This window comes from Atractosteus spatula, chromosome 6, assembly GCF_055471065.1.
Source record: "Atractosteus spatula isolate fAtrSpa1 chromosome 6, fAtrSpa1.hap1, whole genome shotgun sequence".
Classification (NCBI taxonomy): domain Eukaryota; kingdom Metazoa; phylum Chordata; class Actinopteri; order Semionotiformes; family Lepisosteidae; genus Atractosteus; species Atractosteus spatula.
In genome coordinates, this window is record NC_142711.1 from 32,540,412 (window position 1) to 32,553,717 (window position 13,306).

A 13,306-nucleotide genomic window follows, 5' to 3' on the forward strand; every position below is an offset into this window, starting at 1 on the left:
TTATGTTTCTCCAAAGTTTATTTCATTTCTTGCATTTTTAAATACACTGCCATTCATTGAATGAATGAATGACTCTCTAATTATAGAGCTACAGTATGTAGCAAGACCAAATCATCTCAGTCAAATATAAGCTTGTTTGAGTTCTTCCATTCCCTTCACAGTCTGACCATTTCATACCATTTCCTGAGGGGTTTGTGCGTATCGCAATCTCTTCATATACATTAACAAAAGTGTCAAAATATTTGCTCAAGGAATCTACCTTGTGACAGGTTGAGCTACTTGCAGGTGTGTTGCCTGTGCAATTTTTTTGCACAAACACTAGCAGTTGAAGACAATAAGTGTATTCTTATAATGCTGTTGGATGGCCTGCTGTGTGACTTTTAGGACTAAATTTCAAATCAGAATTATTTAGTGTGCTTAAAAGCTATTTTATGTCTCTCATAAATAAATTGCTCTCCCGTAATCATATTGACTCACCCCTGACTGTAAAATTATGTTCTGAAACTGAAACAGCTGCCATTTACATTTACTGGAGGATATGAGCAATTGATACAAGCAAGAAGTGATGTAAAGGAACTATGTAATTAGTCTAAGTTTCTGTTTGTGTGAGTTTGAGATGTTTCTTCAGTTCAAGGGCAAATTTTTGTTAAGTATGAGTTTCACTTTTGAAATTTAAACCGTCTGTTAATATACTGTTGTTTTTTTTTGTGTCAAATAACCATTAATGCCAAATGCCAAAACTCAAATAAAACACTTTTTTTTACTATTATGATATTTCAACAAATGCAAATATGAAAAGGGAACTGATTATGTCCCTGCTTGAGAAAAAGCTGTACAGTGCCATTTTCTTCTAAGTGTTGACTGACCTTATTTAATTATAACAGGTAACAACTGCTTACTGCTACCATATTAACATTTTAAAAATCTCATCAGAAAGTCTTCCAGTTTTTTTTAATGCACAATAGGGTAATCTGGGCCAAAACTGTTCTATTCCATGTGGTTTGATAGCTTAAAATGATAGAAAATGTACTTTGTTTATCCTTAACTTTGGCTGCCTTTACTGAAAAGCTGTAAAAGGCCCTTTCTGAGATCCACCTGACTTGATACTCAGCTTTTTAACTTGAAGGACCACTTGCTGTTGTCAATGGAGTTATTCAGAAAGGCTTAAGTACAGAGGAATGGTTAGTGACAGGGTACGTCAGAGCACTCTTGCACTAAACATGACCGAGTATGGAAACTGTGATTCCTTCGCCTTTTCTGTACATTAAAGCCAAAAATGACTATTGTGATCGTTTTGGGGCTGAATTCAGTTAACATTTCATAACTCCAAAACGTACAATTTCAGATAAAGTTTTATATCTTTTGTTACAGTATATTATACACATTTTGTTTTAAAAAAATGTAATTTTGAAAATATCCGCAACTGTAAATTAAAGACGAATTTAAGGTAATTCTGACATTAGGTAAAAGACAAAAAAACATAAAATATTAAAGTTTTAAGGGTGGAAAGAATAAGGAAATTGGCATCTCCCGATATTACAGTTATACCGTAATATATAAGCATATCTGCAATTACATCAGATGTTCTAGGATCTTCTCTCTGCCCTAATTAAGCTAAGGGCATAAATGGCTAGATGTGTCTGCAGTCCTGTTTTCCATAAAGTAGACAATTTTATTAGAGATCTATATTCATATACTGTAGGTGGCCTTTTTCTAATTTCTACCATATGTTGTCTTTTCTTCTAATTTTTTTTTATTTCAAACTGTTTCTGTAGGCATTTAAAAAATGTAGAAACAGACTAAATTATTTCAAAGGTCTATTATACTTCATGTGACTCTTTATGGATAAAAATATTATGTGCAATTACTGATGACTAAATGACATTTATTAAAAATTGACAACTGCATCAACATCTCCGTGTGTGCAATTAACTTCTCTAATTAGTAAATAAAAACACGAGTAGAAAATCATTCAATTTAAGAAGAAAACTATACTTAATTTGTTTCAGTGTGGTAATACTCAACTTAACCAGCCTAGGAAAGGTCAGGGAATGCAGGTTATAACCTCTGACCTTTAGATGAGAAACTGTTACCATTTAGGATGTGATAGGAGGTCCTTCCTTTTCATAAAATGCATGTTTCTCCATGCCGGGGGGAGGCCAGCACACCGGTATATCATTAACTCGCTTTAAGAAAGAAAGAAGGGGTGCAGTAAATGGGGTTGATGGGGGACCTTAGCCCACACCCTGCTGGGCCCTGCTTGGAGCACAATATCTCTGCAACCATGAGATTAAGCTGAAGAGAAAGCACTTTTCACGATTCACACGCCCTTTAGATTGTTTTATTAAACCGTTTGAATAGGGATTTCCCAGTCTGCCGACAACCAGGGCCCAGCTAATGCATAGTTCTCTGTTGCTATGACTTAACTTGGTCCCCACTAATCACTGGCGAGAGCGAATTTCATATAAAATATCTGGGGCCATTGTCGGACTAATGCAGCGTGACAGTGGCAGCACAAAGAGGGATTCATGCCCCCAGCAGGTAATATGGACGATTTGCCATACCAACCGGGCAAAGTGGAGCAGAGGGGGGACTGTCACAAACCATCAGCCCACTTAGGCAGATCACCACATTCCTTTCTCAGGTAGGCCGGAGTCCCGCCTCTTTCTGGTTGGATACTTTTCTCTCAACCTCATAGCTGTAATCTCCTTTTCCTTTTTTGCTTCTCCTTCTCCTTTTTTTCCACCGGTTTCTCGTTCTTCTTTATCATACCTTTTCTTCATCATTTCTTGAGGGGGTCCCAACCAAGCTCTTTCAGATTGGGGCTCTGGATTCTTCACCTTCTTGATTTACAGCATATTACCCTCTTACCCAATGGCAATGCCAGGAGAAGATGTAATCATTAGAAAACTCTGCTGGTGAGAAAATAATGTGACATAATTTAATTAACAATTAAAAAGTCAATTGTGAAAGTATAGAACAAAGCTTTTGAGACAAGGAAATCTGGGCATTTCTTTTATTATAATGAAATAAAGCTGACAAGGCTGTTAGTCAAGTTTTAAGGTCGTTTTAGTTTGCGCTGTTTTTATAAAACTCCATGCTGTGATTTATCGTTTATCAATGTCAGAACCAAGAGGTGGAATCTCAAAGTTTCTTGTTTATTTAGCATTTCATGCCCTAGAAAATAATGTCATTTGAATTCAGTTAAGTAACTTCATGCTAGGGAATCCTAAGTGGTTTAGCCCATTCGGAAAGCAGGCTGCGGCTTATAGACCAGACACTGCCACTTAGGATATGGCCTAGCATTCATCAAAAATTGGACAAGTAATTCATTGGCGGTGGTATTAGTATTTGGCCAGGATGTTACACCACTCTCACTCTATGCATATCTAATACATAAGAATCTTTCTAGGATGTACTTTTAGCATTAAATACTTTTGCTTTGATTTTAAATATTATTTATTTCAATCAAATGATCTCGCTTCACTTCTAGTTCTTCTTTTAACCTATAATTCTTTATTTATTCTGCTTATTCCACTACACATGTTAGTTACACATGCCAATAAAACTGTGATACTTCATAGTACATTTTGTGAGTGTTCTGGGGTAATCTTAGATGAAGTCATTTGCTCAAAAGTACTTTTAATAATCAAAGAAACACAGATTCATGTGACTTTCCAGGGACTTGTGACCATGCAGTGTTTTCACCAAAAGCCAAACGCTGATTGCATAACCTTTCTGGGCATGCATAGTGAAAAAGAAGCAGGTGGCAGTGAACATGTTGGAGATTAGACACTTGCTCTTTTTGTCTCTGCCTGTGCTTCTGCAAAGGTTGTAGCAGTATGTTTTGGTCATTAAGAGCTAGAAGTTCCATACTGGGAGACATCATCATCAGATCAATAAGATTAATAATAGCTAATTACCTAACATCAGACAAACAAAAAAAAACATTACAAAGCCTTATATTTTCAGAGCACATTCTAAAGGGTTAAAAAGTTAATGAAGTCTAAGCTGTGCATCATTACTATTATCTCCAAAACATGGTCAGCAAAGATAATTGTTAAAAACTCCCTGTGAAGTAATTTCTACATCTTGTATCCACTGTAAACAACAAAATCTAAACAAGCACAATACTGTAGCAAAACAGATTTGTTAAATGAAAATAACAGAATCTTGCTCATGACAGACTGGCCAAAGTTTGGATTTCACAAAATGTCTAAAGCATTTCTTTTCCTTGCATTGGCCATCAAAGCAATAGCCAAACTCCTTCCTCATTTAAAAGAAAAACACATGAAAACATCAGAGACAATGGAACTGTGGCATGGCAGCTGAATGTGGGTTATACAAATCATGAAGGGAATCACATTACACCCCATTCATAATCATTTGATTTTTTTTTTACCAAACAACATTGGGACATTTTTTCAGAGCACAAAATTTGTTCCATTTCCTCTTTCTCTGATGTGGCATTTAACATAATACAAGATTCCTTTTCCCTTTAAAAGTGTTTGTATGTATTTGTTCCATTAAACCTAAAATTGCTTATATTGCTTATATTATGTGTTTCTACTAAACAGTCTGAAAATTAGTTGCTTATTTTGGATCAAGCTATTTACAACAGGCATGCTTCCAGGTAATCATCTACCCAACTGAAAGCATATTCACGTAGATTATAAAAATGAATAGTAAACTCATAATATGATGTTCATCTTTTACAAGTTTTTGCCGATTTCTTCAAATGTTTGATCCAGTAATTCATTATACTGTATGATGTTTCTCCTTTCCCAGACAAGCCTAATACTCAGTTGCCCAACCTTTCAAAGCTTAATTTAACCTCTTAATTATAGTTCTGTCAATGATGTTTTATAGTCTTGGACATGAATGTTCCAAATATTCACTGACTCACCTGTCACTGATGTCAGCCAGCCACTGAGTTCTCCTTATTTAACAAAATGCCATATTGTACGTCAAGCCTCACATATCACCTACAGTACTTCATACCTTTCTAAAAAATAGTTCACTAGGGACAACAATGTCCAAGACTTGAATGCTTTGTGAATATTTGGAATACTTGCTGAGTTAAGTTTGGTTCAACCCACTTGGTTAATGGGTAGCCTCCTGGCCATAGCACTAGGAAGCTTGAACCCCATTCCAACTGGGTGAATCAAGGGGTAGCTGCAAGATGGAGATACAGATGCATGGAGGAGGGATGCCTGAGACAAATGCGAAAGGAGGTGTTTGTGTTCGATATGTACAGGTAGCTTATTTTGAAATGATGGTGCTGAGGTAGATCTGTGTGTGATTGACTTGTCCATTTTAACAACACTTGTATTGTATCCTGTTAATCTGCTTTAAAAAATCCACATTGGTTTTTCCTCTTGGTTATGAAATGAGATGGAAGGATCATATCGGAAGCCGATGCCCCTCTGGCTGTCCATACTTGTTCAAATGTCCAGCAAGAACTTGCCTCTCTTCAGCAATGAGCCAAAATCACCCTTTTTTTGACTTGCATGACTAAGTACTTTGACAGTGAGATGATTGCTCAAAACTGTGCTTACTAAGGCCAAATGCAATCCACTGATGTCTGGACTGGGGAACTACAGGGCTTCAGATACTGAAATCTCAATATTCCAGTACAGTAACCCACTGTAATATCTATTTCTATATTCTTGTGTACGGTATATGGATTTTCTTTCTTCTTCAGCTCCTCATTTCTGCTGATCTGGTTTTTTAGTTGTTTTCAAATACAAATGAACTTGTCACTAGATTATTGTATTTAGCACAATAATTCCTTATGAGTCCATATGGTCCATAAGAGAGAGTTATGAGAAAGCAAATACTTGAAAGGCCCATACTGCTACTGTAACCACACACTTCGACAATAGTATGACTCTGACATTTTATGTGTTTAAACATAGATTCGGTCAGTAATTATAACCACTTTTTCTAAATCTCAAGAAGGACATTTCTTGAAACGTGCTTTCCTTTTTCTCTTTTACAGTTTGTATCTTTTGTGAGTTTACTACCAACACGAGTAAATTCAAATTTAAATTCATATGTAAATTCTTCACTTCATTTTGTAGACATCACCTCCTAACAGCTGTATACTGTAAATAAATGCAAAGTTCAAAAGGTACATAATGAGGTTTTTAAAAATAGCACAAATTTTAGCAATACAATTGCTTTTACAGTTCAGCGAGTTTACATAGATAAGTTCATGTCTCAGCTGATACTGTATTTGCGAACCCCAAGGTTAGAAAAAAATCACCTTTCTCATTGTGCAAATTTCTAGGTACTGCTAGACGCTATTTGGACATTTTCAGCAGCTGAGGAAAAAGATTATTCATTCAAAAGCAGACCATCTGCTGTTAAGGCAGTTCATAAATAGCAGCTTAATATCCACACATTTCTGTTCTCAGAATCATCTGTATATGTACGAAGCCAGAAGCGAATACTGTAGTTCTGTAAATCAGTAAATAAACAAGGTTTGGATTAAAATACCTGACTGTAGTAAAAAAAAACCTTTCAGCAAACTAATACCAAAAGGGTGTGTTAATGGAATCTAATGTAAACTAATGGTCACTTTTGCGCACAGTAAACTCCAAAGTTGTTTTAACATTTTAATCGGTTCTTGCATTGTGTACCCTGAAGTGAAATAGATTGACACTAGTTGCAGACAGTTTGGGGCTCATATGAAAAATTTTCACACTGGATTTCGTCCACAATGAGCTTTTCAGGTGCTTTTCGCTTTTCGTCCTAATTGACCGTAATTAGGGCAACAGAATCATAATTAGATAAATAGAATAGGGGCCCTAATTATAAATCAAATGACTGTATGATTTAATAAATTAGCAAATTAAAAGATCACGCAGAGCAATAGTTAAGACTCTTCAGTAACTAGGGTTCTGGGCGCAAGTCTCCACTGTGGACTCTTGCTGTTTTATATTTCTATTGTATAGAGTGAATGATTAGAGCAACAATGTGTGTTCAGTGTGTACAGTAGTTGTGTATGTTTTAAAACTAAGTTTTTGAACATGAACATTTTGCATTCATTTTAGTAACTCTTTTTACATTTGCAAAAAAAAAACCCAAGACTTTGGATTTGTTTTGAACAAAAGTGGTAAATAAAAATAAATGTATTTATTCCCTTTTATCCTTTATAATTATAATAGCATCTAGAACACTGTGTTAAAGTTTTGTGTTATATCTGATAGAAATTACAATTGACAGAATGTATTGTTTATACGCTTATTTTTAAAATTAAATTAACAGGCTATACAAAAAAATGAAAGATTCCTTGAATGAAAAATGTATATTCCTTTTTTGTTTTGTTTCAGCCACCAGAGAGTCAGCTTTTGTACATGCTATTGCCTCTGCGGGTGTGGCTTTTGCTGTGACGCGGTCCTGCGCCGAAGGCTCCGCCACGATTTGCGGCTGTGACACACGGCACAAGGGCGCCCCTGGCGAGGGCTGGAAATGGGGTGGCTGTAGCGAAGACGCCGAGTTCGGGAGCATGGTGTCCCGAGAGTTTGCTGACGCCAGAGAGAACCGCCCTGATGCTCGTTCCGCCATGAACCGTCACAACAATGAGGCGGGACGTACGGTGAGTTGCTGCCCGCACGATCTCACGCGTCTTGTGTCTACCTGTGGCATAAAATAAAACGAATCCTTTCAATTTAACAATGTAATCATTTAGCAAAATTGTTACCTTTTAACTAAAAAAATACAAGAACATAGTAAAGGGTGCAATTGAGATCTGCCCTCTCATTTGGTTGTTCATTGCTTCAAATGATCAAATCAACCCTTAAACCTTTCTTAAAGAATCAGGTAATATTGATTATCAATATCTTTCACAAATAGAAATGGGAACTAATAAATATTACTTCATTTACACTCCTATTTTATTATTTCATCATCATCTTTCTCTGCTACCTCATATTTAAAACTTTGCCAATTCTCCAAATCCTATTTCTTCAGATCTTCCGTTATATAACACAGATGCTGCAGCACTCCCTCACTACCCATTCATAAGGAGCAGTTGTGGTATTAAATTAACCAAAATCTTGACATCTTTGTGACTTTATTTTTCCCTGGAGGCCTTTTTAAAAGAAAACATAGACATAACATTACAATATGCAAGACAATAAACCTACAATTTTCAAACTACTACTATAAGATTGTATTTCTCTCATATCATGTTTGTACGTGTGTGGAGGATAGGACTAGATTGAGTAGCTTAATGCCTTTTAAATGGTAGAAAAATAAACTATAACGGGGGTGGCACAGTGGTGCGATGGTTAGCACTGCTACCTCACAGTGCAGGGGCCCTGTGTTTAGTTCCTGGTTTGCTTGTCCACTCTGTGTTCCCACTCCAAAAGCATACTGGTAGGTTAATTGGCTTCTGGCTAAATTAGCCCTGGTGTGGGTGCGTGCATGTCTGTGTCTGTATGTGTCCAGCAATTGACCAGCATTGCTGTCCAGGGTGTATTTTGCTATGCACCCAATAGCTTCCTGTGGCCCTAAATTGAATACAGTGGTTAGAAAACTAATGGATTGTCTACCTGATCAAAATGGACAAATGTCTGTTAATGAGTATATAATATTTGTTCATGGTGATTCAATAATTTCAGAATGTGGCAGATCTCTGCAAAGGATGAGCTCCATAAAGGAACAAGTGGGACAAAACCCAGGCATTAGTGTTGCATAGGAAAGGCCATAGTTCAATAGCAGTTGACATGGCAAAAATGTCAGCATGAAACAATGAAGAATTTGGTTTCCACACACCTATTCTCATCTGTCTTCTGTTGGGTTCTTCTTCTTTCAGTCTATCAATGATCATTTGCACCTGAAGTGTAAGTGCCATGGGCTCTCGGGCAGCTGTGAGGTGAAAACCTGCTGGTGGTCTCAGCCAGATTTCCGTGTGATCGGGGACTACCTGAAGGACAAGTACGACAGTGCATCAGAGATGGTCGTGGAGAAGCATCGGGAGTCCAGGGGCTGGGTGGAGACACTTAGACCCAAGTACACCTTCTTCAAGCCGCCCACTGAGCGCGACTTGGTTTACTACGAGAGCTCCCCCAACTTCTGCGAACCCAACACGGAAACAGGATCATTTGGCACCCGGGATCGGATCTGCAATGTCACATCCCATGGCATAGACGGATGTGACCTGCTGTGCTGTGGGCGAGGCCACAACACAAGAACTGAGAAACGGAAAGAGAAGTGCCATTGTATTTTCCACTGGTGCTGCTATGTGAGCTGTCAAGAGTGTGTCCGCATCTATGATGTTCACACCTGTAAATAACGAGCCTAAGAACAGCTCCTATATCTGGTCACACTTTTACCCCTGAGAAAAAATAAACACAAACAGATAGCCACACATTTGAGACTGAGGTGCTCATCGATGTCTCTCTGGGCAAAGGTTTGGTTTAATACAGCCAGAGAACAGTTTCCTCAGTGGCTTACTCATTGAAACCCTGCTAATAGGATGCTTCGTCATGATGTCCATCAAAGGAAACTAACCAACATACAAGATGGCTCTTAATTTCTGCAAAGGTTATGGATGTTCAGCTTCACTTAAAGTTGGCATCCATGGCTCTCAGAGGCTCTGAACTGAAAGCCCAACAGCATTATATTCTTGCGAACTGATAAGCCTAGTACCCATGAGGATGTTGAGTTTACTCTCTAAATTGCAGGAAAGGAACTGTAAAGGATCTAGAAGATATTTTTTGTGGATTTTCAGAGAGACATTGAATGGGTCTGCAGGAAAGTTGTCTCACGCTCCTGAAATGTCCAACAATTGTCACAAAAAGCTGTTTCCGTGACACGTTTCATTGAGCATTCCAATGTGGCACTGCCTTAGGAAGCATCTAAGTCATTGTTCAAGTCAATGCGTAACAATGCTTGGCCTACAATTGTGAAAATGTAAATGTTTTCTTTGTACAAGTCTTCCCTTTTGGTAAAAATACAGCAAGGTCCAATATAATCTTTGACAGTTTCTGGGAACATGCTTCTAGTTTTCAAAGTGCATTGAGGTTAGTAATTTATCCTTAAAAATATGCCAATTCCTTGTACATCATTAAACGAAGTCAGACTTCCTCAGAATGCAGAGGTCAGCTTTCTATATCTTTTGTGCAAGATAAATTATGTGCTTGTACTTTCAAGGACTAAATACTATTACATTGTCTTGCTCAAAATTAGTTAGAAACTGTAGGTAGGTAATCCATATTCGAGCCACAACAACTCACCAGACCAGATTTTATCCTTGTTTTTCCATGGCGTTAAGCAAACAGAGAGCACAGGACTCCCCCCATGGGCCTACCATCAGCAAACACTGGTTCCCATTCACACTGCTGGGTGGACTGGAGCAATAGGGGTAAAGAACCTCTTTGAAGGTACATCAGCAGTGTCTGCAACAGGGACTTTAACTCATAGCGCACCACTAATGAGTGCAGAAACTTACCCACTATACTATGCTTCCCCACAAGAAACTATTGAGATAAAATATATCTATAAGTGTTCCTGATTTGCATCATTTTTCTTTTGAATTTAGTGATCTTAAATGTTCTTGAGTTTGATTGTTGAGTTTAGTTTAAAGTCATGAATGAATATTGGTTTGTATTAAACATAGTGTTAACCAATTACTAACCATTGGGTAAGAATGCACTTGCACATGTGTGAATGTACTGTCTTACAACAGGTTTTTTGGTCGTTTCACTTTTTAGCCAGCTCTAACCTGATTCTTGCTTTTTCCACTTTGCTACAGTCAAACAACCGCATTAACACAATGTACTTGAACAAATCAGGACTACAATGGTAAAAACACAAGTGGAACAAAAGTCCATGATTGGTGAATGAAACAGTTGTTTATTGTAAATTGTTCTAAATCCTATTCAAGTTCAGTTAGTGCAAGAAATTTAAATCTTTACTACTCCTCTAATTACATGGGTGGTTATTAATAAGAGGCTTTAGCCTGACAATTAATATATTTCAGAAACTGAATCAAATGATGAATATAAGTGAGCAATGATGACTTGACAATGACAATGATTCAACAGGAACCTGCTTTAATGTACTACTGTTACACTGGAAAAGTTAAAAATCTTGCTAGCAGTCAAATATGTAATCAATAAGTCCTTTTGCCTGGGTAGATTATTGACTTGAATTTATGCCTGGATATTGCACAACTATGACATGCATTTTATCCCATTATTATGCAAGGGAAACACATGAATCAAGAATCAGAAAATGTGAGTATTTGGGAATATTTACAATTTGCTTTAATTCATAACTGCATTTAAAGTGTCTCTCCATGATCTTATTTTTGTAATGAAATAGAGCACTGCACGGTTAAAACCAACTCTGGAATTCATATTTCCAAAGATGTTTGTTGCAATAAAAAATTTACTCTGTGGTACCTGAAAAAAAAACCAATTTAATTTATGACATAGTTCAATGGAACTTGAAGTATGAAAGTCTAACGTCGTGAATATATTCTTAAGGTGTATAAATTTATTTCTGTGCCATTTGTTTCTTTTTAACCACAACATGAACAGAGACGTCTTCCCTTATATTTACCTGCTCTACTCTTGCAAATCCTGGCATAATTGTAGAGATGGAAAAAGAAGTTGCCAAAAATGGTTGTTTGAACTTAATTCCGAGCATTCCAGTGATGAACTATTGTAAAACACACTGCATTGGGCCCATTCCTATAGCTCATAAATAGTCATACACTACCTGACCAGACATGCCATCGTGCAGACCAGAAAAGCTATATTTCCCAGAAAACAAAATGACAAGCATAAATTCAGATTTCTTCCTCTTTGAATGCTGCTATCCAGCCATTGCTATACATTATAAAACTATATTTTCTTTCTATGAAAGAAATTGTGTAGAAATAGTTTTGAGCAAAATGAAATGATGTGAAGTTTTGTACTAATTCAGTTTTCATATATAACGTGTATATGTTAACCAGATAGACATATTTTAAAAGTGTTGCCTGTTTGTGACAGTATGATGGTAATGGTTCTAAACGGGAGGCAGTTCACCTTCATTTCACAAGGTTATGAATTAATGCGTTATTCTGTCTGTAAACAGTATTGACAAGTTCAAACAAGGTAGAACGTTGCTTTCATTTATACCAATTTATTCAAATTTTCTGTCAGCAAATATTTTAAGAACATTATAAATCTGATTTTCAATGCCTTCCAACTCTCAATGCTTTAAGCTTTTTACGACCATGTTTAAAGTATGTATAATCCTGTCCGAAAATCACAATTCACATTCAGATATAAAAAAGATCTAATACTCCCAAATAAAAAAAAATACTGCGACATTATTCTGCTATGTAACAGGTTATTTTTTTGTTCTGTCAAACATCGGTCATTTAAAAGTACTTTTTAATATCTGTACATCTTTGTACCTGTGGTGGCTTCACATCACCAGCAGATGCATTGATTGCTCATTTTGTCTCAGTCAAGTGGGCTTGGTTGTTTAAATTAAACAAGACCTATCCACTTTTTTGCACATTCAATAGGACAAAATTATGAACATCAGATCTTTGGAACTATGCCCAGACTCAGATTTCAGTAATGAGCTCCAGATTCGAATATTTGCAATGGCAGGTATTTGCAGTCCTTTCCGCATCACTAGCTATGATTCATCCAATCTGTCACAACAGCAAGCAACACTTTTAATTTTAAAAACTACTGTACTACATTTAAGTTTGTAGTCTATTTTATACTTTTTTTTGTTTGTTTCCTTTTGAAAAAGATTCTGCATGTCTTAAAATCCAAAGTTTTGTACAAACTAGTTTGTGGCTTTTTTTGAATTTCTAAAGTCTGATGTTTTTTATGATTATTTATTTTACAAGAAATGTATATATTAGTAAGAGTATATATTTGCAGAAAGAATAACTTGTTGGGACAGTGTTGTTACTTTTCCACTGTAACGGTTACCTCAATGTCTGTTTTTCACTGATGGCACACTTGTTATGACGTGTGTCCTACTGTCTGTACTAGGCTAATAGATGTTAACTTTATAATAACAAATTAAAAAAACACTTTGTGTAATGCTTGTTTTTTTTTCTTTTTTAAATACACACGTGCTACACTAATGATCCAGTGTAAAGTTAATCACATTACCTACAGTTAACATGATGGCATACCATCTCGAAAATAATAAAGTGCATTAAAATATCTGTATACAATCGTAACTTATTTCCAAACATCAAAATAAACTTTTGCATAGTATATGTTGTGGATGAATAGCTGTGTGTCTGTGCAATTTTTATTTTATGCTAAACAAA

At 36.4% G+C, this 13,306-nt stretch overlaps 1 protein-coding gene across 1 annotated transcript in view; it reads left to right on the forward strand.

The window, feature by feature from the left end:
- The window catches only part of wnt3a (wingless-type MMTV integration site family, member 3A), a 52,688-nt gene extending 39,621 nt beyond the window's left edge, over positions 1–13,067 (forward strand). The window contains exons 3-4 of the mRNA XM_088918664.1: positions 7,338–7,603; positions 8,825–13,067. Coding sequence (XP_088774790.1) covers positions 7,338–7,603; positions 8,825–9,304 — 746 coding nt within the window. The 3' untranslated portion in view covers positions 9,305–13,067. The remainder of the gene's footprint in view (positions 1–7,337; positions 7,604–8,824) is intronic.
- The last annotated feature ends 239 nt before the right edge of the window (positions 13,068–13,306 follow it).